Source organism: Haemaphysalis longicornis, unplaced genomic scaffold (genome assembly GCF_048455015.1).
Source record: "Haemaphysalis longicornis isolate Haplotype H1 unplaced genomic scaffold, Haemaphysalis longicornis Haplotype H1 scaffold_8, whole genome shotgun sequence".
Classification (NCBI taxonomy): Eukaryota; Metazoa; Arthropoda; class Arachnida; order Ixodida; family Ixodidae; genus Haemaphysalis; species Haemaphysalis longicornis.
The window spans coordinates 25759585-25786172 of NW_027526445.1; the positions used below are offsets into that span (position 1 = coordinate 25759585).

The 26588-nt window shown below is 48.2% G+C and overlaps 2 protein-coding genes across 3 annotated transcripts in view; one reads left to right on the forward strand and one right to left on the reverse strand.

Annotated features, from left to right (window-relative positions):
- Nucleotides 1-26588, forward strand: part of LOC144149697 (uncharacterized) — a 47005-nt gene that overhangs the window by 16725 nt on the left and 3692 nt on the right. For both annotated transcript variants that reach the window (XM_077681349.1, XM_077681350.1), the window contains exon 2: nucleotides 25391-25533. In XM_077681349.1, the coding sequence (XP_077537475.1) occupies nucleotides 25391-25533 (143 nt within the window). The remainder of the gene's footprint in view (nucleotides 1-25390; nucleotides 25534-26588) is intronic.
- LOC144149087 (uncharacterized) lies at nucleotides 19849-21013 on the reverse strand. The gene has a single exon (XM_077680622.1). The coding sequence runs from the start codon at nucleotides 20970-20972 to the stop codon at nucleotides 20199-20201; it is 774 nt and encodes a 257-aa protein (XP_077536748.1). The 5' UTR covers nucleotides 20973-21013; the 3' UTR covers nucleotides 19849-20198.

Below are 26588 nucleotides of genomic sequence, written 5' to 3' on the forward strand. Positions count from 1 at the left end.
GCACTGAGATCCTGAGATCAGCCGTTCATTGCTAGGCTGAGAAAAATGTGCCCAATGCCTCGATCTCCGCGTTCGAATCTTCTTCTTTTCTTTCTTTGTTTTGCTTTTGTTTTTGTTTCCATCGTGATCGCATACGCGGCTACACGCTTCTCGTTGCCGACGGCGCGCATCGACGAGCGGCGTGCCGCGCGCTCCCGATTCAGACGCGATTCCCTGCAACGCCTGCACCGTTGCACGGTGCGCTGCACCGAAGCGCTCGATTCGCCGCTGCAGGAATGGTGCCGTGCACCGCGTCGCTCGATTGCTTATGGTGCTGCAGCGGTGCCGCCGCGGTGCAGAGAACCGCTGCACCTGCTACGGAGGAGGTGCAGCGAATCGCTGCCGTGAGCGTTCGGGCGTTGCGGGTTGGCAGGCGGCTACCGGCAGTTGCGGCGACCGCGTGAAAATGTCCGTCGAGCTCGAAGATGCGTGGGACAAACTTTGCGTCGCCGCTGATGCGTACGACGCAACCCAGATGGCCGTAAACGCATCCAGTTGTAGAGGACGACAGGCGAGGATGATTAGCGGACGACTATGCCTGCACCTCGCTCGATTGTAAACACGCAGGGGCGCTACTGACGGTGCAACCACGCCTCTCATCCAGCGGCCGTGGTGCAACCGTGATGCACGGCACCGCGGAACCACGCTGCTGCATTGCACCGGCACCACAGAACTTCCTCTGCAACGTTGCCGTGCACCCCTTCTGAATCGATGGAGCTGAAAGCTCCATTCGATTCAGAAGACGACGCAGGCGACGCGCCTCCATTGCCATAGCAACGCGGCGCATGCGCAGAGAGCAGTGGGGGTGAGATCAAGTGCGAAAAACCGCTCCCCGCATGGAGGAAAGAAAAGCTTAGGAGAGGCCCTGACGTCACACCCAGCGCAGCCGGAAACGCCATTTCTGTAAGTCGAATGGCGGACCATTGGCCCTCCATGCTATTGGCGGACTCTTTTTGCCTCTCTCTCTCGGTGCACCTTCTCCGCCTCCTCCGTCCTGTATCGCCTCTCTTGTCGTCTGCATCTGCCAGCGCCGAGCCGGCGGAAATCAGCTGATAGGCAGGTAGAAGGCCGTTTTGCAGCGCGTGACCGTGAACCTAAACGCGCGGTTACACTGTTACACGTCTTCAGTGTGGCCGCAGCAGGTTTGCGAAGCGGCTCGCTCTAACAATGCCGCAATGCTCGGTGCCAGGCTGCAAGTCGCGATCGGTACCCAAGGAATTGGGCGTCACTCTCCACCGGTTAGTGCATCATTCCACTGACAAGTATTGCTGTACATTGGTGTGCATTCATCCTTTGTTTGCAATCTCCGCCGTTTATAGGTTCCCAAGCGATGGAGAACGCCGCGAACAGTGGGCGAAGGCCGTGCGGCTACCGGACTGGAAAGTGCCCAAGTTTGCGTTGCAGTTTCACTGGCAATCCCAGAGATGACTAGTCAATTAAACGGCCGTTCTATATATATAGGTAAGCAGTACTTCATGCAGATTTCACGCTAAAAAAATGTGGAATGTTTTTACCGTTGTTCGCGTGCCTTCGATAGAATTTTTTGCGAAGGAGGAGGAGGAGGAGGAGGAGGCAAAACGTTTTATTAAGTAAAAAAAAAAAAATGAGAGGGTGGGTGGCGTCAATAAACTTTTTTTCGCCAAGTTTCAACTTGTCTTAGTGTCAATAAATTCAAGGTGATATCAGTTGAAAACGTCCATACACTAACCTCGCAGTATGCGTCGTTGAAAAGCGGAATCCAGAGCGAGACCACAAAAAGATCCAGATTCCAGATCCAGCACTCTTCCAGTCAACAGACGGATACCTACTAAGGTAATACAGTCGAACACGGATATATCGAACTACAAGGGGATAGCGAATTAGTTCGATATATAAAAAATTCGATATAAAAAATATGGGCTCTGAGACCTCACCTATGGCGGACGATCATTTACCGATCGGCGCATTCAAGAATTACAACTAATTCCGCACTCACGACGCTACAGGACGCTTTATTTCCGTGAAAAAAAAATCGCTGATCTTGGCCTGCTTCTTCGTCCAGGAAATGAAATCAAAGACGCTGGTCTCGATTTTCTCGAGGCTGCACAACTAGAAAATTCCAGCAGTAAGCTGCACCTTCGCACACCATGCACAACACGCACGCAAAAGAAGAACAGCGCGCACGTACCACAATAACTTTGAAGGTAACAATTCCAAGGCTCTCTGAACGGACTCCAACAAAGCTCTCGCGATGGTCATCTCCGAGAGAAACAGTGATCTCCGAAAGGTGCGGGACAACTCGCCAAACAGCAGCAACAGCCGCAAAATGCAAAAGAAGGGTGAGGCCACCAGCACCTTCGTTCCCTCTTCCCTTTCCCGAGACGACATCGGGGGAAGACAGACCCAGAGAGAGAGAAAAAAAACTCTTTTTCGGCAAGCCGAGGAACGTACGCAGCCAAAAAAAAAAAAAAAAGGGACGTGCGCAGTCGGGGCATCCCTACCTCGCACTGTCACATTTTCCGAGCGTTCGGGCTTGTGTGACTAGAGAATTAGCATACCCAACTCCGTCCGCTAACGCTACGGCGGCCGGTAGCGGGGCCCGACTAAGCGTAAATTCGTTCCGGTAGGGGGAATTAGTTCCGCGAGCCAGTCTTCGCCATGCCCGCGCATTCCTCGACATCCTCCTCAACCTCAATCGGGGGTGCAGCGACCGCCGAAGAGCACCTTGCAGCTCGCGCGGCGTTCGATATACTCAATGTCGGGAAAAATACGGTTCGATATAAACGTACGAATTCCTATACTTTTACACAGAATTTTCGAGGGGATAATTTATGAGTTCGATATAGACAATAATTCGATATACCCGTGTTCGATATATCCGTGTTCGACTGTAGGACGATGGAATTATATCAACTGGGAATCTACCTTGTAACAGTTGCAAAGGCACTGCCGCGCATTGCCGGCCTAGCAAACTATATATTGCAGCGGCGATAACCAAAAAAATGAGTTGCGAATCGTTCGGTTGCAAGTCGCCTACGTACTGCACACCGTGTATCACTTCCCGAAAATCTACCTGACGGGTGTCCGCGCGTACGACGGGAAGGCGCGTTCACGATATCTGCACTTCAATACGCGCGTCGTGATCGCGACCGGAGCAAAAGCTTGACGCGGTACAAGGTGCACTTGCAAGTAGAAATTAAATGACATATTCACATCGGCGCAGCTGTCGCAACTCGCAGCATCCTTTTCGAGTTCCGCAAGACCACAGCGCAGCAAAGTGAAGCAGCAATCTTCGCAATCGGACGACAAGGCAGGCGCTGCCTTTCCTCCATGACTGGCGAACGGCGGGCGGGCTGTTGCTAGGACGCCGTTGCTAACGCGACTTCCAATGGCCGCCGAAAACACGTGACTTCCTCCACACTTTTGCCAATGCGCGGGGATAGCTGGGGGCCTCTCCTAAGCTTTTTTTTCCTCCATGGCTCCCCGCGACCCTCGCTGCTGTATATTGAAGGTCGCGCCGCCGCGGACGACGAGAGCGGCGATATTTTTCTTGAGATTCGCGATCGCTGCGCCGCCTGCCGCCGCTTCTCCGCGGCGTTAGCGGGATTAGCGCTGCGTGGCTGATAGGTGGTCATGCAGTGTTTTGGTTCTCTTTCGCTTCTCTTTGCCTTTCCGCGCACTAAACAACTTGTTATGGTGACGTCTGTAAGCTAACTGCATGTTTAGGGCACTTAAAAAAATAGCTGCGTCTTGGTAGAGCGCTCTAACGCCAACAAGAGCTACCCGGGGAGGCGGTTCTGCGCGCGTCTTGGCCGCTCTTGCGGGCGTCGGCGACAGCAACAGCATATCACCGCTGTCACCTTCGAACACGTCAGCACAAGTGAATTCTATTTATTGTCGCCTTGTTTAGTCCTGATATTGGCACTGTAAGAGGTTGGTTCGTTTTGCAGCGCAGACAACAAATGCGGCTTTGCTTCGAATATGTACGTCGTAGAAAAATATGTTTCAGGGATGTGATAACCCAACAGCTGACAAAAACTTGTGCCTTTTATGCGAATATAAGCCACGCGAAAATGTTAAGTACACTCAAAGGCTGTGCATTGTCAGATATGTGCCCACTCATGCCTTATAGTAAGAACCAAGGTATATGTTAATGAAACCACGGGAAAATGAATGGTCGGCAAGTCAGGAATAAATATAATAGTAGTACGGGAATGAAAAAAAAAAAAAACGAGTGCAGCTTCTGAAATGCTAAAGACCTTTGTTTGAGCAAGGTAGTATTCACCAGACCAACTAGATGCGAAATGCACTGATATTTCGCTAGACATGGGGGGGGGGGGGGGGTAAGGAGGAGGACGCTCAAATATCCTTGTTTACAAATGCGGAGCGAAATCAACGACTGAACGTTTTAGTAATCATACACACAAGCTACGTGTTCACTTTTCGTTTGTTTTTTACCTTCAACGAACGGCTGATCACTCGGCGAACGCATTTTTTGAAGAATACAGGGTAGGCAGTTCACAAGCGATACGAGGTGTCGTTGGAAGAGTTGATTGATTGATTGCAGGGTTTAACGCGCTGACGCAACGGAGACGATGAGGCACGCCGTAGTGGAGGGCTCCGGATTAATTTTGACCACCTGGAGATCGTTAACGTACGTGCGCCGAAATCTCGTACACACGGGCTCGTTGGAAGAGTGCCGTATCTGATAAGGGTCTCTGATTTCGGTTTATGCTAGATTCTGCAGTCTCCCTGTGTCATATGACGATGTTTCGAAGAAGAGTTTGGTCACGGACGCCGATTACTCTATAAGCCCATCTTGGCGCTTCTCATGGAGGATAAATGTAACAGATGAATCTTTGCGAGCGCTCACATCGGGACAAGACGACCCATCATTAAATTTGTCGTCGTGTGCTGACTCCGGGGTGTAATTTTGCATTATCCATCGTACTTCTTTGGTACAGTGTTTGTGAAATGTATGCCGCATTGGCTTGTTCATGGTACTGATCAATATCTGATATGTGATATTGGCAGGCGTAACTTACGTGCTGTCAGGTATGAGTGCTCCGCTGGATTTTGTAAGTGCACAAAGTCGATTTACATCATAGTGTGTATACGACCGCATACGGAGACACTGCCACTAAATTTCAGGGCAGCGGAATTGCTGCATGCAAATGCTGGCTTCTGGACGCCGGCCTGTGACACACGCCCGGCGCTCATATAGATCTCACTAAGATCGCGTCATAAAAGTTTATACTCTCGTGAACACAATACGCTTGCAAACAGAGTGCCTGCTCCACGTTATTCAGTATTTCGAACGCGGACAAACGGTAAATCGCTGTCTTGAACGAGCCAAAAAGCAACGGCGACAGGGCGGAACGGGCCGGAGACTCCCGCGCCTGCTTTCGAAACGGGGCGCTAGGGGGATTTCAGTGGCGCCCCTACTAAGGTCCCTAAAATTACTAAGGTAGCGCCATCTTTAGATCTCGCCGCCTTTCGCCCTCACCCGCGCTCCTCTCTTACTTCGTTTTTTGCCATTTTCTTTTTCGCCGGCGAACGCTGCGCGCCATTGGCCAAGGGAAAAGTCACGTGGTTTTGTTTTTTTTGCTCCGCCGCCGGGTCGCCTCGCCGAAGCCTCGCCGGCTGGGACATTGCGCAACGCCGCCGCTGCGACGCCATTGCTGGCTTCCGAGCCACCGTCGCCACCCTGCTATAACCCTGCTTCAGTACCGGCTTTATCGTAGGCGCCAGCTAATAGCAAAGTAAGAATTAGCTGCTCGCTTCGAAAAAATGTCGCACCGGTGTCGTTTTAGGTTGCTTCTCGGTGTCGATGTGTTGTGCTTAGGCAGCGCGAATATCGTCAGGCAGGGCACAAGACTTCGTTATTCCGTCCGGGAAACGCGACGCAGAAAGGAGAAAAGTTTGGTTGCATAGATTTGAACGGGCATACTTCTGGCCGACGCTACCATCACTATTTTGCGAGGTAAGTTTCTGAATGCTTGTTCTTGCTCTGTTAAATTCTGCGCGAGCTTGAGCGGTCACTTACGAAGAAATGCGTATTCCCTTCGCGACCGTCGTCCACGCTTTGTTCTGAGTAGGCATTGCGCGCAGCGCCGAGTTCGTCCCGTCGTAAGCTTTGGTTTGGATAAGAGGCCGTGTATTTTTCATGTGCGCGCTTAACTTCCAGCATCAATATCAGCGGCGTAGCATGTTCAGTCAGTTGTCGTAAGGGTTTCGTGACGCGAGAATTGTTCACCTGAATTCATGCTTGTTTTGGCCGACGGCAGCTTGCGTCTGACCATGTATCGTGTGCGTTCCGAGTGCGTGTACGCTCTTTTTGGCGTGAAGTCATGTTTTGTGTGTTAGCTACCCGGGTGGTATTATAATCCCGTTGTTATGACATCGGAGTGATTTGCTGCGTAATATGGGCTTGGTCGGTGCGGCGCAAATTGAGGCTGTTGCGAGAAAAAAAAAATTGCGGCTAGGTAAAACAATTTAAGGTCAGCTAATATAGTGACCGCGCCGTTGACGTACGTTTGATGCGCAATTTCTGTTATCGCTTTATTAAATTCGCGCAAGTTTGAATGAGCACTTCAAATGCATATTCGCACCGTAACGGCTGTACGCCCTTTCTTCCGTGTATGCACAGAGGAACGTTAATTACGACTTACGTTTGCATTACACGTGATGCCGTACATTTGCAGTGTGCGCGCTTACTTCATCTTAGTAGTCAATGGCGCAGCGTATCCAGTCATTGCGATTTGAACCAAAACACACTGGGCGACTATATTATTTTCAGCAGACGTATTTTTGTCCAGCAAAGCGCTTGCTAAACGGGTTTAGTGTAGCGAGTTTAGCGGACGCGGCACTGAGCAGATGCGCGAACACGAATTTGACCATGCTACGGTAGAACAGTCACTAACTCCCTTCTGCAATGCATTATTGCCTATATTTGCGGAGTGTTTGTGGCGCATCTCAAACTCGGTGGCGACATTTTTTTTCCCTTCTCAATAGGATTATTTCACGGATCAATTTGAGCAACGGATATTGGAGAAGCTTGGCGTTAAAAAAACTAAAGCCAAATGCCACTCCCAACATTTTTTCTCACGGGAAGCCACGTCAGCAGCACAAGCCACCTGCACGACGTCATTACGGACGTTTGTTCCAATAAAATATCTATTTGCTGGCACCAATTCATTTTTGTGATTTATTGTTTTCTCTTGATAATCATCGTGACATTGGTCCTCTTTCGAATTTCTTTCGGGTGTATCCCTGTGTTAGTGCAATGTACAAATCTGCCAGAATATATCCCAGCACAAAACAATTCTGTCCAGGCGCCTCCATTAATAACGGCTGTAAACGACCGCGCCCGGTGAAAAAACGTATTGCATGATTAATTAACTGCAGTAACTAGTTACATAATTTGTACCTGGAGGGACTCGATCTCTGGTTCGTATGAGAAATAAGAGGCCACAAATCTGTAATTTCAGTTTACCCGATCGATTGATCGCAGTCTTCTCTGGCGCGTATTCCCAGAATTACAAGTCTGCGTTTTTCACTAGGTTCGCACAGGAACGTACGGCCGCGAGTGTAGTTTAGTGTATCCGGCTGCGAAGTCGGGGAAGCAGGGGCTTTTCACGTCGCTGTACGTGCACACACGCACAACAGCATGTGTATGTTTTTAGTCTACTCACAGCAGCCTATAACGACATGAAGGTGAAGGAAACATTTCTACAAAAACGGCAAAGCACTCTAAACTGCGCGGAATTAAGGTAGGCTGTAGGTCTTTAGTAAAAGCGGGCGCAGAGTGAACGCCGCTGAGGATACACAATTATCGCAAGAAAGGCGAGTGCAAGGACGCCAGCGCAGCGCTCGAACTACGGCATTTGCGAATGAAGCGCACTGTATACTGCCGCGAACCGTGCGCAAGACCTCTGTGCAGTGATTGCACGACCACAGTCACGCGAATGCAAGAACGGAACTACCGTAACAGAGCAGTTTGAAATGTCCACGCTCGATCCTTTCGCATTCACGAGCTATCCTGAGGTGTTACAGAATGCCGCACACGTAAACAAAAACCGCGCTGTGCGTATGCGCCAGCGGCATCCGCCCCGCAAATATCCCCTTGTAGACGAAAATATAAAACAAAACACTATCACTCAGTGCCTGTTGGTAAAACGGGGCTCTAGAAATCCTATAAATGCTACCAAAGAGCGATTTCGGCGCGAAAACAAGATCAAACTGCAGCGAGCGCCCTGAAGCGTAGCGAGGGCGTCTGCTCTCAAGTGGCCAACAAATATGGCGGCCCCGCCGCGGAGTTAAAGGGACGGCGGCGCCGCGGGTGAGGGGAGAGAAAAAAGAGGAGGGCAGCGGAGAAGGAGGGAGCAGTTGGCGCTACCTTAGTTCTTTCAGCTCGAGGCGTATATGTACTACGTAGTGAAGTCTCACCGGAAATTGCTATACGCACTTACTCACTACCGATATAGCGCCATCTATGGACGCTGTCAGAAGCACTTTTTTTTATGTTTTTACTGTTTTTACGCGGTCTCAAGCGTTCGGCCGGTCGACATGGCTGCTTTTCGTCGCTTTTGACCGATCCATGGATGGATCGACCCCGCCAATCTCGTTGCGACAAATCACGGTAATAAAGCGCAAGTCTTGAATCGTGGGCCGGGCTGATGCACACGATTCGCTCCAGGGCCGTCAAGCTGGCGTGGCAACTTCCCGATCGCGCCGTCAACACGCCGCAGTGGTTCGAAGACGGCTTGCCCAGTCTGAAGGTAGGTATTTCTGGCCTCGTTGGTTTGTCCCGTAACGCTTGCTTTACTGATGTTGAAGTTGGAGACCCGCGTCGACCGCCGAGCTTATATTTCCGTCACCAGCCTTTCCACCCGATGCGCGAGCATGCGTGCATGTCGCGTGGTTCCTTCAGCCGGCCCGAGCAACTGAACGGTGCGAACGCGTATTGGATACCTTCAGCGCGTTTCCCCTCACCTTGTTAAATGTCGTTTCATGCATTGTTACAAGTGCGATAACGCATAAGGACAAGCACTTTTTTAATCAACAAGTGTGAAGCTAATAATAGGAGATGGGGGGGGGGGGGGAGTCAGTGATGATGCTTGTATCCGCTTTCTAGTGCCGTATAATTAGTGTACTGAATCTTTCTCAGGGCCAAAACATCGTTCCAGGTTGTAGTGAAAGTTGTGGAACATACCAGGAAGGCGCCAATGCCTTGTTTCTCTTTGAAGCAGCCTTGTATCTATGCATTGAGAACCAATTCGACCAGCTGCACACTTTTACTGGTTCCGTTTGTATTAGCATGGGCGTCTGCAGAATTTTATCTTGAGGGGGCAAATCCATTGTTTTGGGCAAGAATAAGGAGAGGGCATGGGGGAGGGTGCAAGTGCTGGGTTAGCGTGGGGGGGGGGGGGGAAGAGGGGGGGCAACATGTATATGTTCCCATTGAGTAGTATGATTCTAATCTTGTGCATTGCTCTTTTGACTCAGAAGTACAGGTTTTATTTGGGTGGCAGTTCCTTTTTCCTAAAAAAATGTAGTTCTTACTGTAAACGGGACCAAACAGCAAAAAAAGGAGATCAGTTCTAAGTGAGGAGGAAAAAGGTTCACGTCAATTTATAACAAAAACTACGACAGCTTCTGCATGCGGTGTGGTTCCTGTCGGGCTAACAGATTTGGAAAAAAATTGCACGACACTTCACACGGGGTGGTCGCATGCAGCCCTGCACCAACGGCATCTGCTCCCATTTTCTGTGACTGGCCATAAAAACTGGCTGCTTCAAAATAATAGTAAATTTCTTAGCCGCATTTACATTCAGGCAAAAAGTATTGTGCAGCCATTTAATGCAGTAATGGTTGGTATGGAAAATCGTGCTCAATAGATTTTTCACGAAAGTTGGTTTCAAGAATTCAAATTGTGCCAGTAAGACAAAAATAACACAATGAAAAAACATAACAAAGGTCCTGGGTTTTGCCATGTTTATTTTTGTGCTTTTTTTCTTTCGTTTATACAAGCAACATAGCCGTATTGGTAATTGTATTGCACCTTTGGTTTTACAGGTCACCCAGAAAGGACAACTTCAATTGAAGCTGAGGATGTGGTGTAATAAAAATTTACTTCATATTGTAAAACAATAGCAGTGTTGATGTCTTCTTGAAAGTGTAAGAAACAACAGCCTTTCTTGGACCTTTTGCATGCAGACTTATTTTTGGATAACTTGAAAACAATGTAAAATAGTTAACCCGTTTCTTCTTGTCTTCTTTTTCTTTTAGGGTAGGTGGTGCTTCTTTTCTTTCAGGTTGTTTTGAGTTGACTGTTTTTCATGATTGATTGAGTTATATAAGCATTCTGGAGTAGACATATTCTCAGTACAACTGAGCTGACGTCGCCTGAAGTTTATCATGCTAAGCGTCACACGTGCACCCTGCATGCTCACCATGGGCACGGACGAGTTGCAGGGTGTGAATGAAGGTAGCACAGAATTCTTTTATCAGCATGTAACCACCTAAGAGTCCACATACTTGAGCAAAATCATGGGCATCTTATGTGGCATAGAAATAATAGCAGTTTCCCTGCCAGTTGGAAAACATACAATGCAGATGCTAATCAATATATATATTTCCTTCTGCTTAGAAACGGCCTCTTTCGGTATTTTATACTTTATAAATAACATAATGCTTGGCTGCAGCAGCTCTGATAAACTAGAAAATGTCAATAATGAAGAGATGGGCATTGCTTCCACATAATTTACAGATATTTTTTTTACCATTCGTGATGTGAAATTGCCTAGGCGAGTCTTTGGAGCTTGGTAAGAAACTGCTTCAATGCACAACGTAAACGGTGTTGGACAAACGGCACTGCTAGCATGTGACATTATGCACGTGAAAGAATGCAGGATAAAAGTTCTATACATCTTCCGGTTTCTTTTTCCCGTGTCTGCATGTTGAAAGCGCCTTTATTTGCCAAAATAAGGCCGAGTGGGAGGAGGGATGTGAAACGTTTAAAGGTCACACTGCAAACGAGTGTGTCTTAAGAGTTTCGTAAACACTATGGATTAGCTGCTTTACATCAGAAGCGTTTCTTACCATCAGGTTTAGCCCCGATGACTTTCTTGCACAGCTTAACAGCCATGCAGAAAAGCCAACTTTAAGAGCTCGAGGCAAGGTGTACGAACACATACGAGCTAAAAGCACAGGTGCGCGTTCCCCCGTTTGTACTCAAGAGTTCCTGTAGAACATGCTTTAGTTAACTGCTGCGTAGTCAATTAAAACTGGTGTTTTGTGCGCCGCCGAAACCACATGCGCTAAGAGGCACGGGGCAGCGTATTAGACATCTCACTCAGGGATCTCAGAATTTTATTAAGGCGAATAAAGCCGCCGTGGGATATTATTTAGAGAGTTGGCGATACCCAGGAATAGACAGCTTGAGGCTACTATAGATACATACTTGATTACACAAAACTCAAAAGTAAAATAAAAAAAAATGACGCGGGCGGCCCGACACAACATACGATATGTTGATCAACACCGTATGTTATGCACCGGCTGCCCGCGTAATTTTTGTTCCTGCCTCGATTAAATGCTCAAACGTGTCGTAAACGGCCCTGTGGGCAGCCATAATCTATTTCACGCCCATGACTACAGCGCAAACTTTGCTGTGGCCGAAACCAGGTACGCAGGTACTTTGCCGTTCGTACGAAGGTCGCGTCAGCCCGTCACCAAGCAAGCTCGGGAGTTTCTGACAGAGCCTCATAGATGGCGCTATATGGGTAGTGCGTATAGCAATTTCCGGTGGGGCTCCACTACGTAGTACATATAGCATCGTCCATTTTTCTTTGGTAGAAAACAAACTTCCCTGTTTCTGTTTTCGATATCGTGGGCGGCTCCAGCTTGGGATTGGCTACGTCCAATACGACTACTCTTTGTTTTTATTTGCTTGCCCCCACAAATTCTTCGCAAATTTGTCCGTAATTAAAAATAGTTGCACGTTTTAACGTTAAATGTAAGAACACACTGAACAGCAATTGCGGTGAATTATAACGCCTTATTTCACGCCGTTGTGATGGTTCTATCACTTGGTGAGCGCGTGTGCACAGCATGAAAGATTTGTCATTGCCCAAAACTGATCTGCTTTGCGTAGCCCGCATTGCAAAGAAACAAAGCATGAGACGAATAAAGTACACTTCCTCGCTTAACGGCCGATGAAGCCATGCCTGCAGGAGCTTAGTCGTCGTTCTTCGAGAACGAATCGCTAGAAGAAACCTGTGAGCACACAGGGCTAACGCAGATGACTGTAGTCACGTTTCATCAATTTCGTACAGCGCTCATGCCCCGCGGTCAAGCCTGGCGAGCACGAACACAGCTTAACGATAGAGGCGTGAAAAAAAGAAGTCGCACGAGCTAGCGAGCTTATGACGACGGACATCTTTCTCTTCCAACCGCAGCGTTTACCATGTTGCGAATACGTTGTTGATATAAAGGCAGTGCTATGAGTGAACCTTCCTCACAATAAACTATAAAAGTCCTCTCGTTTACGGCACCTGCTCTACTGGTTCACTTTAGTGCGCTGTCTGTTTTGCAGACGACAAAGTTGGCACTTCTTATCACTATCATCATCATAAGATAGTCACGTGTCTTCTGCATCGTTGGCGTTGTTTCGGTTGTAAACACGCCAGTGGTGCATGCAGCATGTGGACTTTCCCGTTAAACTCCTCCCTGTTCGGTGACACTAGCGACAGAACATGATCGACTACATATAACGGCAACTTTTATTGCGGTGGCTTTTTTATTACAACCAGCGATGTTTCGGTTGTTGTGGCGGGTCAAGTCTGTTCTAAGTTCGCACGGTAAGATGTCCGCGACACGCGCTTCAATGTCCAACGAAGATTTATAATGCAATGGCAATCAGCAGGTACGGCTGGCAGCGCCCTGAGTTGGCAGTGAACGGAGGCAAAGCTGCCTTGTTGACATAGGTGGCCGCATGGGGCTTTCCCGTCACCGCGAGGTGCTCGGAAGACGACGACATGGCGCAGGTATACTAGCAGCGTTGAACAACCTCACCTTTATTCAACTCTCCCCTAGACTCGTAGTTTTGTAATGCCATGGTCACTTTACCGCACCTCGCTTCTTACGACGAATTGGGGAAAAGTGATGGGCATCCCTTTTTTAATTAACATCGTTCGTCCTCTCACCTTGGGACACGAATCACAACTAATTTCGTCGAGAGGGGCTGTGCTACACATTTTACGAGCGCATTGCACAAGCAATACTGGAGCATGTCGTCAAAAGTTTCCGCGTCGATGTGTCAAAAGAGCCAGGGACAGAAGTCACAGTATCCTGCTGCTGAGCACAAGCTAGGACACGGGTTCGACTCCCGGCCGCGGCGGCCACTTTTCTGATGGAGGTGAAAAGCAAAAACGGCCGTGTGTACGAGATTTCGGTGCACGTAAAAGATGCCAAGGTGGTCAAAATTAATCCAAAGCCCTCCACTACGGAGCGCCTCATCGCCTGCCTTGCGTCGGCACGTTAAACTCTACAATCAATCAAAAGTCAAAGTACATCAAAGGGGAGAAATCGAGCTTGTTAAGAGTGCTTTGAGAAAGGAGAGGGTTGTCTTTGTAACTGGTGCCAACGTTACCACGGTGACGTCAAGTTGAAGCACGGCGCGCTACGTCCACAAGGCGACAAAACAAAAAGCCCCTTTAAAGATTCCCATGTGGTAAAAATTAATCCGGAGCCCTCCACTACGTCGCGCCTCATCGCCTGTAACGTTGATGGGACACCAGAACCACATTTTCGGCAGCCCGGACATGGGCCGCTTTAAATAAAGTTTGATCTCTCTCTCTCAATATTCCGGACCACGCGAGCGCGTGGCCAAAGCCACCGATGCGCACTCTGAGGCCTGGCGCCTTTTGTCTAGACTGGTGTGAAGACCGGCGCAGCGCGCATGCGTGTCCTTTTTTACTCGCAGACACGCTGATTTCCTCGCTTCTTGCAGCGGTGCTGCGATTGTCACTGAAGCACCGCAGAGCGACGCCTTTGTGTAGCAGTGCGCTCATCCCGATGGCAGATTTGCGGCCTAGTGTGACGATTGCGCCGGCTTTAGCGCAAGTGCTCCTCTTGTCCTGATAAATACTTAAGCGGAATCTTTTCTTTGGTATTTCTTTGTTTTGTGCTTCATTGTTTATACCCGATGAGACAAGCAACTTGCAAACAGCGTCCCCGAATGAAGCGTGCATAAAGCACAATCACAGGCTGCCGTGCTATCAGCAATGAAGTGCCAGCGAGATTAATCGCGAATCTTTATTCATCTTGTTTATTGTATGCTACTTGACCACTGAACTTATCTTTCAGCTCGCTTTCCGCTTCCAATAAAGTAGGCGATTTGCAAGGTTCATAAAGGAAATTATCTCGGTTTTTTTTGCTGTCTCTTCCTTCCTTAAAAATGATCCAACTCATAAATTGTCTGTTCATGCTGTACGTCGGCATTCGTCAAAATGGCACCTCGGGCTCCCATCAAAGATTGCCAAAAGAGTATTCCCTACTTTTTAAGAGGCATTCCTCAAAAGGAAATTTTCTCGTTTACTTCTAGGTCGGGGGATCCTGTTAGCCGAGAAATTCATGCCTACAGGGATGAAGAAGGCCGGCTCGTATAGATGATCAGTGGAGCGGCGAAGGACAAGATTTAGGACAGAAGAGGAGGGCAAGCTGGTTGTAGCAGTCATGGTGGAATACCTGTTTAGTGCCAAAAACTTCGGGAGGCCCTGAGTAGCAAATAATCTTGTGGCGATTTTCAATGTGGAACCCGAGGTGTCATTTGGACGACTGCCGACACCCTGCACGAACAGACATTTTTTATGAGTAGTATGTCTTTGGATCATTTTTAACTGAGAAAATAGACAGCAAAAAAATTACACCATCTTCCCGTGGGGAACCAGGAGGATGATGCGAAGCATCGTAGGGGTTCCGTGTAGGTTCCATTGTGTTGCCGTTATGTTGTTTCATTTATCAGAGCACGAATGGGAACGTAGTGTGAACCCGCATGTAGAGACAGAGAAATTTAGAGAAAGCGAAGAGACCGACACCGGCGTTACCTGATCGAACACCTCCTGGTTCTCGTCTTTCTTTATTGCGTGCTCGCGCTCCTACCCCGCTGCCCGCCCTCTTCGTCCTCTTCTCTGGTTGAGTTGCAAGGCGCGTGGCGCTTCCCGCCTCAGCTTTCCCACGGGAAATTCAACAACCTCCTCAAAAGTTTTCAGTTCGTCGTTTCCGTTGACGTTCAGCTTCGCGTGCCTTTGTTGTATCAGCTCTTCTTGACGTAGTTTGAATGAGTCAAGGACATAAGGCGCGTTCGCAGCACTTGCTCCTGTCTCGGTTTTGTAGCGCAGTGGGAAGAGCGCCACGTACCTCCCGTTGCGGCCAGAGAGTCGTGGGATCGAAACCGGGCGCCGCTAACTATTTCTTTTTTATAGTGTAGGGGGAGAGCTGCGGACGCCGGACGACGGAGGGTCGACTAAGAGATGGTTTGCATCCAAAAAACAAAGACAATTTCTTTTATGAACACTTCAAATCGCCTACTTTATCGAAGCGGAAAGTGAGCTAAAAGATCACTTCAATGGCCAAGTAGCACACAAAATAAACAAGATGAATAAAGGTTCCCGAATCATCTCGCTGGCATTTTGTTGTCGATAGCGCGGCACCCTGTGATTGTGCTTCATGCATACTTCATTCAGCGACGCCGTTCGCAAGTCGCTAGTCTCCTCGGGTATAAACAATAAAGCACAAAACAGAAAAATACCAAACAAAACATTCCGCGTGAGTATTTATCAGGTTCAGAGGAGCACTTGCGCTGAAGCCGGCACAATCGTCACATTAGGCCACAAATATGCCATCGGGATGAAGAGAAGGCTACAAAGGCATCGCCCTGGGGTGCTTCAGTGCCCACCACAGCACCTCTGCAGGAAGCGAGAAAATCTGCGAGTAAAAAAAGAAGCACAAGCGCGCGGCGCCGGTCTTGAGAACAGGCGCCAGGCCTTCAGAGCGCGAATCACTGGATTTAGCCACGCGCTCTGTGCGTCATAACCAATTCTATCAATCAAAACAGAAACCCCGAGCAGTCGAGGTATGGACATCGGGCTAAGCCTCAAGTTTTGTGAGGTGCTTAGGTGCTCGCGTGTTCTTAAATATTTGCTGGGGAATCTTCAATTAATTTTTGTAGGTGGCGATGCCAAGGACACGAAAGATTCTGACAAACATACCGCTACCAGCTTTGCCACAGAAACGTGAAATGGATCCTTTTTATGGAGATCTTTAAGTGTGCTAACAGTTGGAATGCAGGTACTGTTTCGGCCTTTTTATCCCTGCAGTATGTCCTGGGTCGGGCTCTGTCTCGCAACTATGGTGCTGTGCAAAAAAGCTAGCCCAAGAGGCAAGCTGTGCGGGGAAGCTTGAAAGTTTGCAAGTTGTGCAGCAGAGTCAACCTTTTATGACAGTATTGTAAATTTCGAATATTCGTATATTTCAAACGGTAAAACCGTGCTGGGATTAGAATGGAATAGCGAACACTATAATGAAGTACTGAAAGGTTCGAGCATACTCTTTTGTCGCCATCAAATTCTGAATCTGTAGGCACAATGTACTACTGTTATCACCACTGCAAGGGAAACTGGACCTGTTTTTCTTGCCATTCGCCAAAGTGTGGGCATGCCAGGCGCCAAGAATGCTGTTTTTGTACTCGCAGTCAACATGAATCCAGCTATTATACTTTTTTATATTCCTACTCAAAAACTGTATAGGAACTTCGAGGAATTTTAACATCATTGATGTAAATTCCCTGCGATAGACTACAGTGTCTGTCCAACAAACCAGCTGCATACAAATTTTTTAGTGTGGTTGAAAGTCTTGACAATTCTTTTAAAGAATACCCGAAGTGACAACCCAGGTGCCCTGCTTCACTTTTGGGCTGCACACGCACTAGATTGGGCACGTACTAGACTGCGCACAAGCATTGGGCTGCCGCTGTGAAAATTACCGCTACAAATGTGAGTGTAACTTTTAATAAAAAAGCACAAACTTCATTTCCAAATATGGGGGATGCATAAAGACTCTCTGCGTAAAGGGACCATGCAGACAAAACACAAATTTGGTTAATTCAAAAGATTCCCTCGGAAGAATCATACTGACGCCAGAATCAACGTAAACTTCGCTCAAGTAAGCTATATAAATAGGAAAAAAGGGAATGGCCATGCGACCCACTAGCTCATTTCCCGCAACAAAACCTACGATGCCATATGCGCCAGATGTGCGATTGGCTGAGGCCGGAAAAACCAAATGCAAATTAGGCAGGGTGTGACGACAGTGGTTGTTGTTAACACGGGTTTAATGAACGATAGATTACATGTGGATTACATGTCTGTCAAGATGGCGTCTTCGGACGTCGGGAACATCCGGGTACAGCCTGAGGCGATGCATCTGACGATGCGGCTTTCGTCACATCCCCCTTTTTTTTCTTTTTATAAATCGAGTCGCACAACTGGCTTGACGACGCGGCCCGATCTTGTAGTTTGGGCTGTAGGTTGTCGTGCAGTGGCTTCTGGAACTTGTGTAGGGCTTGCTACACATGTCTGTAGTGGTTTCCACACTGCTTGTGTTGGACGAATGAAGGAGGTATTTCGTCGGTACTGTCCGCTTCCTGTTTGGACCCAGTATGATATTGGCGTTTCTGCTTCTTTGATGACCACTCCTGGAGTCCAGTGGTGGTTGTTCTCCCACATGCGGACTTGCTCACCCGTTCTGATCTCAGTCGCCTTTCTTGTGTGTTGGTCCGCATAGTGTTTATGCTTTTGTCGTTGGGTTGTCATCTTCTTTTGAACGTTGTTCACTACTTGTGGGACAATCAGAGTTTCTTTAACTGGAATGGTGGTTCTTGTGCGTCGACTGTACAGACGCCGTGGTGGGGAACACAGTTCTCCATCGCGAGGAACATTCCTTAGGTTTAGTAGTGCCAGCTGGATGTCACTTCCATCCGCTGTGCATCTCTTGAGAAGGTTCTTCACCACTTGTACTGCTCGTTCGGCTAGGCCGTTGAACCTGGGGTACAATGGGCTTGACGTTTGTAGCTAAAACTGCCACTCTTCCTTGAAAGTGCGAAATTCACGTGCTGTGAAGCAGGTCCCATTGTCAGATTCTACGACTCGTGGAATGCCGTGAGTCGCGAAACAGCCTTTCATTGCACGGGTGACTTCTCCAGCTGTGCTGCTTCTGAGATCGCCGTAGTCTATGTACCGAGAGTAGCTATCCACAATCACGATGTGTGGTTTTCCTTTGAAGTCGAATAAGTCTACAGCCACTCATTCCCAGGGCAAGTTGGGGACTTCTTTTGGGATCAATGGTTCCTTTTGCGGTCGCTTGTGTGAGGATTCACAAACGCTGCATGTCTGAACATAAATTCCGGCATCGTTTGACATTCCTGGCCAGTATACTGTTTCTCGTGCACGTTTGAGACTGCTGTTGGTGCCTCAGTGTCCGGAGTGTGCTGCCTTGAGAACTCTGTGTTTCCAGGGGGTGCTAGTCCCAGTGGTTTCTTGCTTATACTCTCGAAAGGACGATGATCAGTTTCTATGGTGAGTCGTCGCCCATAGATATATGAGTGGAACTTCTTGCAGCCGTATCTGATCGCCAGAGCTTCCTTCTCTATCTGTGGATAGTTGATTTGTGCTGAAGTTAGTGTGGCTGATGCGTAGGCTAAGGGCTTTCCGTCCTGCATGAGTACCGCGCCTAGAGCTTTCGAGCTCGCGTCCACGGACAGGGTCAGTTCTCCGTTGACGTCGTAGTACTGTAGCGTTGGTGCTTCCCTGAGATCCTTCTTGATGACTTGCAGTGTGGAGCTCTGCCATTCTGTCCAAAGCCAGGCTATGTCTTGTTTCAGAAACTTTCTCAGTGGGACTGCTTTCTCTGCCAGATTGGGTATGAACTTCTGCAGGTATTGAAGCATGCCAAGGAGACGTTGCAGTTCGGCTTTGTTTTTTGGTTCCTTGATTTTGTCGATAGCTTCAACCTTTTCTTGGTCTATTTCCAGACCCTTGTCTGTTAGGACGTGTCCCAGGAATTTGACTCTTGTCTGGTTGTAGACACACTTCTGTTGGTTGAGCTTGGCACCGGCTTGTCGGAGTATTTCCAAGACTGCCTCAGTGTGTTCTTTGAGTTCCTTGGACATCTCGGCGTAGATCAATATGTCATCCATGGAGTTTGCGACATTGGGGAGACCCTTCAGGATTTCTGTGATGACTTGTTGAAACACCTCGGGTGCAGTTGCTATGCCGAAAGGAACGCGTAGAAAGGTGTACCTTCCCCATGGTGTGCTGAACGCAAGATACTTCTGCGTTTTCTCAGACACTGTTAGTTGCCAGAACCCCTTCTTTATGTCATGCAAGGTGAATATTTTGGATCCACTGACCTGTGCTGCGATATCTTCCAGTGTCTTGAGTGGGAAGTGTCTTCGAAGCAGAATCTTGTTCAGATCCGTCGGGTCCAGGCAGATCCTGAGCTTTCCCTTTTGCTTGACTGTGACCATTTGGCTGCAGAATGGAATTGGCTCATTGATTTTCTTGACGATTCCGCCTTTTTCCATGCTGTCAAGTTCTTTCTTCACATCATCCATGATGGCAAATGGCACTTTTCTGGGTGGTCGGTTCTCTCCGCCAGCTGCGTTGTCCTTTAGGTCTGCGTCATAGACGAATCCTTTGATCCTTCCTAGACCTGTGTACAGGTTTGCGTCTTCCTGCTGTTCCAACTGATGTACACGCTTCACTAGCTGCAGTACTTCGCAAGCGTTTCTTCCTACGATGGGTGCGACTTGTCCATCCACTACGATGAACTTTATCTTGACCGGCTTGTCTCGCACCTCGCACGGAGCTATACACTCGCTTTTGACATCAAGTTTGTGCTGTGTATAGGAGACGATGCGCTTCACTGACGACTGTCTTGTTTCCAAGTTGAGGCTGTTGGTGACACTGGCTGGTAGTACGTTGCACTGTACCCCTGTATCCAGCTTCATTTTCACTGTTTTTTCACCAGCGAACGTGATGTCCTCGTGCCAATCTTTGTTGTAGCTGTTCATGTTTTTTACTTCTGAAACGAACATCTCTTCCTCGGTGTCATCATGTTCAACAGTGGACTTCCTTCTGTTTTCTTGATCTGCAGACTGCTGCAAAGTGTCCCATTTTGTTGCAGGTGATGCATTTCTTGCCGTAGGCTGGACACTCTTTCCTACGATGAGTTCCTCCACAGTACTGGCACTGTCGCTGCTGTGGTTCTTCTGTCCGAGCTTTTCCTTTCGACGGCCACTTTTTCTTTGTCTTGGTTTCTAGCGCATCGAGTAGCTTGGCCTCGGCGTCTTTCGTAGTGATCTCTTTAAGCTGTTTTGTAGCTTGTTCACTGCCTTTGCACATGTGGACAGTCTTCTCCAGGTCGATCGCTGGATCTGCGAGCAGTTTCTCTCGCACGTCGTCGTTCGTGATACCCACAATGAGACGGTCTCGCAGGAGCTCATCCGTTAGATCGCCGAATTTGCATTTCTTCGCTTGCAGTCGCGCTGCTGTCAAGAATTCCATAAAGCTTTCTCCTTCTTGCCTCATTTTGTTGAATCTGTATCTCTCGTACGCTAGGTTCGTCCTTGGAGTGAAGTACTCTTTGAATTTCTTCTTCACGACCTCGACGTGTTTTCTTTCTTCCTCCGTGCGTGCAAACGTTTTGTAGATGCTTTGCACTTCCGGACCGATTACCGTCATTAGTTTGGCGACTTGGACCTCCGGCGCCTTCTTGTGAATCTGGACTGCCGTTGCATACCAGTTGTACGATTGGAGCCAGTCGTCCCACTTGTCGGGAGCCTGCGACGAAACCTCCAGGGGCTTCGGTGGTCGGAGTCCGTTATCGGCCATTCTGTGCGTCGGTCGGTTGTCTTACGTTCACGAGGAGTACGCCGTGCCTGTCACGTCAGCGGTGACTTCTGTCACGTTTGTAGCGACTTCTGACACCATGTGACAACAGTGGTTGTCGTTAACACGGGTTTAATGAACGATAGATTACATGTGGATTACATGTCTGTCGAGATGGCGTCTTCGGAAGTCGGGAACATCCGGGTACAGCTTGAGGCGATGCATCTGACGATGCGGCTTTGTCACACAGGGCATATAAGCTTGCCCAATGATCTGTTTGCACTCAAATATAATGCATATTCATTTTACAGCCGTTAGAGTGGTGGGGTAAACAATGAAGGTTATGAAAACACGCGTAAACATAGAAATACCAGTGCGTACTACTGTTGGCATTGCGCGCACTATGCTTGTTTTAGCTGCGCAACACTGTGGCGCTTTGCGGTTGCCTCACACGATGCTGGCGGATTGGCGTAACCAACAATGTCTTTTGGAACCCTATTTGTCGCGCGAACACCGTGTTTTATGAAACGAATATTTTATACCTTTACAAAAACAAGCCAGGTACAAATACGGTCAAAAACAAAGCAAAGGCCGAAAACGGCCTGCCGTGGTATGGGGGCGCCACCTAAGTTCACTAAAGGTAAACCAGGCTCCACAGCCCACTAGATTTAGCCTGAGGACCCACTCTTGTGATGTCGTTGCAGACATTATGAAAACACAAGATTTGGCGGGAGAATCAAAATTTTAACTTAAACTGATTAATTTCTCAGTGAATGAAGCATTGTTTCCTTCCGGAGAAGCGCTGGGGGTGCTATAAAACATGAAATCTTTCTAATAAAACAAACTTGCATTTTGTCTGCATGGCCCCTTTAAAGTAGCCATGAAGAGAAAACACAAGTTTGGTTCATTCGAAAGATTGCCTCGTAAGAACCATAACGACAACACTTATAACGCAAACTTCGCTCAAATAAGCTACATAATTATGAAAAAAGGAAATGACCATGCGACCCACCAGCTCATTTTCCGCAACAGAACCTGTGATGTCACTTGGGAATGCTCTGCGATTGGCGGAGGCCGGCAAAAGCAAACGCATGTTAGGCAGGGCTTACAGCTTGCATAGCGAGCTAAATGCCCGTGAAACATACTGCACATTCTTTTTATGACAAAGAACGGTGGAGTAAACGGTTGAAGGTCCGAACGAACTTGCAAGCGTGTGCGCCAATGCGTACGAAACTAGCGCCGGCCAAGCTCGACATCTCGCCGTCGCGCAGACGAATTTTCGGGTTCGAGGCTCTTCGGGGCCAACGAACCGTTCCAGCACGCACAGCCGCGACCTTGCTTCGTATCGTAATCCCTTCACAGGAGGTTGGCCGTCATATCGCCAACCAGCAAAGGTAAAAATAGAAACGAGGGGAGTAAGGAACAGCAAGAAGCGACGAGATAGTGCCAGTGATCGCGTAAGTTTCGAATGGTGTGGGCTTGCTGCTGTCGTTACGAGCTCGTTTCCAGTTTACAACCACTGAAAACTTCAGTTTGTTCAGTTACGGCAGGGACCCTTACGTTAGCTCACTCCTGGGACATGCTGGCGCTCGTCCCCGACTTCGTCAAATCGCTCTGACCTTGGGGAAAAAATGCCGTAAACACCGCGCATTGACGTTCGTATCTTTCTGGTCGAAGCAGAGAGCTCGCGCGAATGGCTTTCCATACACGACACCGGCCAACTGGCATAAGTGATACTGCTACTGAAATTGAACCATTATTAACCGTAATCAAAATACGGCACATACGTACCAGTCTATATTCGTCCGTCTCGACGGGGCTGACGAGGCAGCGGTGCCGACGGCTGGGCGTTCGTCTGTTGTGGCTATCGCGGAATGGTCGCTTTCCCGTACACCGCGTATCCCACAACTCTTGCCGCTCGTGCACTTAGAAGCATTGAGCGTTTTTGTGGTGTGAAGTTGTTAAATGCAAGCCCGAGCTCCTCGGCGAGAGTTTTGTTCTCCGGATCAGGCGATTCCATGACTAGGGCTGCGGGTGCACTAGGTTTTACTAGTATTTTTAAAATGGCCGCCGTCTCGATCGACTCCCGCGTGTGGGTGCTATATGGAGTCGACATACTAAGTATCTGTTTCATGGACCGGCTCTATGACGCTATTGTACACGTCACGGAATGTTCAATTTTAGCGGGAGATTTAAAATTTTGGCTTAAATTGCCTTATTTCTCAGTGAATAAAGCATCATTTGCTTCCGGGAAAGCGCTTGGGGTACTATGAAACACCTAATCTTTCGAATAAAACAAACTTTTGTTTTCTCTTCATGGCTCCTTTAAGGGACAGAATATCGATTTTTGTGGAGTATATGTTCGCTATCCCAAATGAAAGGGCATCGCTTCAAACACCTTAATCCGAAACGGTTTTGTTGATAGCGCCCTAGAACTTTTTAAATCGGTATTTTTAGATCTACCAGCCGTATGTGTCCTCTCGAAAAATAATGCTGGCAACCGTGACATACAGTAGCGTGGCAATATAATTTTGTCTGTATGCGAAATGAAAAACGATATTTAAAAACTTGTCCCCAGCTACATAAAGTGTGAATTACAGGCTTTCTTATTTCTTTATGTGTTTTTTTAATTCAACAGTCTATTTTGCATGGATGCGCCATCTGTTGGGATAGACGATAGGTAGAACCTGGCTTCATGTTGTGGAGGTGGGTAGTTCGATTCCTTCGATTCTCCCCGGGCGCGACCTTTTTTTTAAGCTGTCGTTGGCGTATTTGGAAACTGAAATCAAATATATTGGCAGAACAAACGCCTGTGACTAAGGCAGCCTCGTCAAAACTCCTTCACTGGGTCGGTGTAGCGAACGCTGCCGTTGATTTTGGGCATGGAGCCTCAGCTAGCCACACTGAGAGCAACCCAGCAACCGTTGAATGCCCACACTTACACCCGCCGGCCCTCCCTACTGCGGCAATGGGGTCGTCCGAGGCACTTGCGATGGCACTCGGGCTGCATAGGGGGAACGCACCTAGCGGCCAAAAAGAAGCGGTCGAAGTTACCAAACAGCGACTAGAACACTGGTGGCGAGATCGTACATAAATAGGACAGTGCAGTGACACTGTCAAGGAGTTTTTGGCCAGAGCCAGATTTCTCTGGCATTACCCGATACAAAGGGTAGCGGCCACATCAGCATCAGCATCAGCATCAGCACGGCGGGTGTCGTGTTAAAATTTTCAAAATAATGCTTAAAAATACATATACAATTTAAACCTTTACAATTAGTTGTGTTCAAAGGTTTTCAATAGGTAAATAAACATTTCAGCAGTTACAATAGCTGCTAGGTTTGCAGGTCACGTGACAGCGACACATATAGTAGTGTCAACTTTCGACACTACGAACCGCCACCCTTGCGATTTTACAACGTTTGCTGCCAAATTAAACTTATTCCCGCCAATTTGTTTATAAATTGCTTGTGGTTACCGGGCTATATAAAACGCTGGCTTTCATATGAGCTAGAGAACATACACGCGACAAAAATCGGTTGTCCGTCTCTTAAAGGTGCCGTGCCCCAATTGTCCCTACGAATGGATGCCTGTGCCCGCCATTACCTACTGAGATTGCATGACGTCAAGAAACGGCTATTTGAATTGCGACATCAAGGTGTTGAACCTTTGTTAAAAATTGTGTCACCATTGCGTAGCTTATTATCCTATAGTTGAACCACTTTTCTTCTTTTCCTTTCTTGGCTATCTTTGCAACACTGCAGCTGCGCCTTGTAATCTTAAACATCTGCTTTGAACGTCATATTAAGGTGAACAGCAACGTTGAAGTGGCAGACCAGTGCTCTTGCATGTGTGTCCCGTCTTACTGGGAATGCCACCTTGTTATACTCGCGAACAAGAACAGCAATAGCTCTTGTACGGTATAACTCCGCCAAAGCGACGTACCCGGATGTCAACTGGCGCGCTTGTTTTGAAAAAGACATTGCTATGAATGCGTGGTATCGTCTGCCTTCCCTCACGTAGTTTGTTTCTCGTCGCTGCAGTAGTTTATAAGCACACCAATAAAAAAATCACGAAAACGGCTGGTGCCATGTTCAAATTATTCCCGATAACGCACTACTACCACTGCACAGAGTAACATCCGGCTGGGCTGAGGCGGCACAGTGGAAACTTCCGTTGCCATTCTTAACTTGTAACCGAGTATAGCACCCAGCATGGAAGACAACATAGCGGCACAAGTGCCATGGTACATTGGCATTGTGTGGTGGGTGCTATCGGGCTGCTGTGCCTGCACTTGTGGGTTCGTGCTTGCAAATCCCAGGGCTGTACATGTTGCACAGATTATCTCGAAACAAACTCAGTCTTAAAAAAAAGAACCAAAGAGTGCGAACTCACGTGGCTGTCGCTTCGTTTTCTCCTCGCAGCTGAAGAGCATCAACCCCGAGACGCTGACCCACGAGTTCCTGATCAAACAGGCCAGCATTGTCGCTGTCGAGGCCACCTGCAGGGTGCTCATCCAGCTGACGGCCGCCATCTTGGACTGGACGCATATGAGGAGTACTGCAAGGTGTCGATCTCTCCTCAACCACACTGCTTTTTAAGTAGTACCAAATTTATTTGCAAAAGCAGCACGAAATGTTGTGTTGTGCTGGACATATGAGCGGCTTTTGTCAAAGTGGTTACATCATTTAGATATTCTGTGGGAAAAAATTTGATTTTGCTAGTGTAGCTGGCATCCAGTTCCCACTGAATTCAACAAAGCTCTGAGCTGCAGCAATCGTGCAGTTCAATCACGGTTGTTCAGAATTGATAAAAATGCGGACATTTGCATCTTGTGGCGAATGGCATCCTTACCTATATTCACATAATGTGATAGCCTTTTGTTCTGTGCACCACCCTCTCCTGCTTTAAAGATGAGCTACCAGAGCGCCTTGTGCCCTTTCAGATCACCTGGGATGCTCGAGAAGGGCAACAATTTGCCTGTCTACAGCACTACTTGTGAGGAACAGGTTTGGGGCCGTGCTTCCCTTTTCACTGCCTGCCTGTGAAAAGCCAGACTGCCCTTCTGCTGTCTCAGCTAAGCAGCAGGGTCATGTTGCCACCTGTCACTCAGCTCCTTCATTGGTCAAAAGTAGGGTGCGACTGTGATGACGCACTGTAGGGGTATGTGTGTACAGACAAAAGTGGGCTTGGACCCAGCTAGGCATCATACATTTTGCGATAAAATCTGTCAAGTGTTCGTATAAATGATGCATTTCTCCAGCGTAGTGCCGAGTCTTGGGAAACTGCTACAACCAGGTGGCACAAAATGTTAGAAATGAGCTGCTGTGGCAAAAATAATTGAAGATCCCCTGGTGGATCTTAAAAAAGCGCGACTGTCTCGTCGCTCTTCGTCTCAAAGCACGCTGCTTACTCTGGCTTAGGAAGGCTGCCACCGAGTGTTTCTCACACACACCTTGTACACTGTACTAACGGTGCTTGGCTCTTGAACAGTCTCAGTTGTCACGTCACCTTGCTTGGAAGCTGCATCGGCTGCTTATCACTTCTTTTCTCGTGCACGAGTATCGACATTTTGTTGCCATCGTTCCCGTTCTCTCCTCGTTTGCTGCCCACACTGGCTGC

Bases quoted from the DNA above. Each gene is read 5' to 3' on its own strand.
- LOC144149087 (XM_077680622.1), bottom strand. From the start codon at position 20,972: ATGGCCGATAACGGACTCCGACCACCGAAGCCCCTGGAGGTTTCGTCG.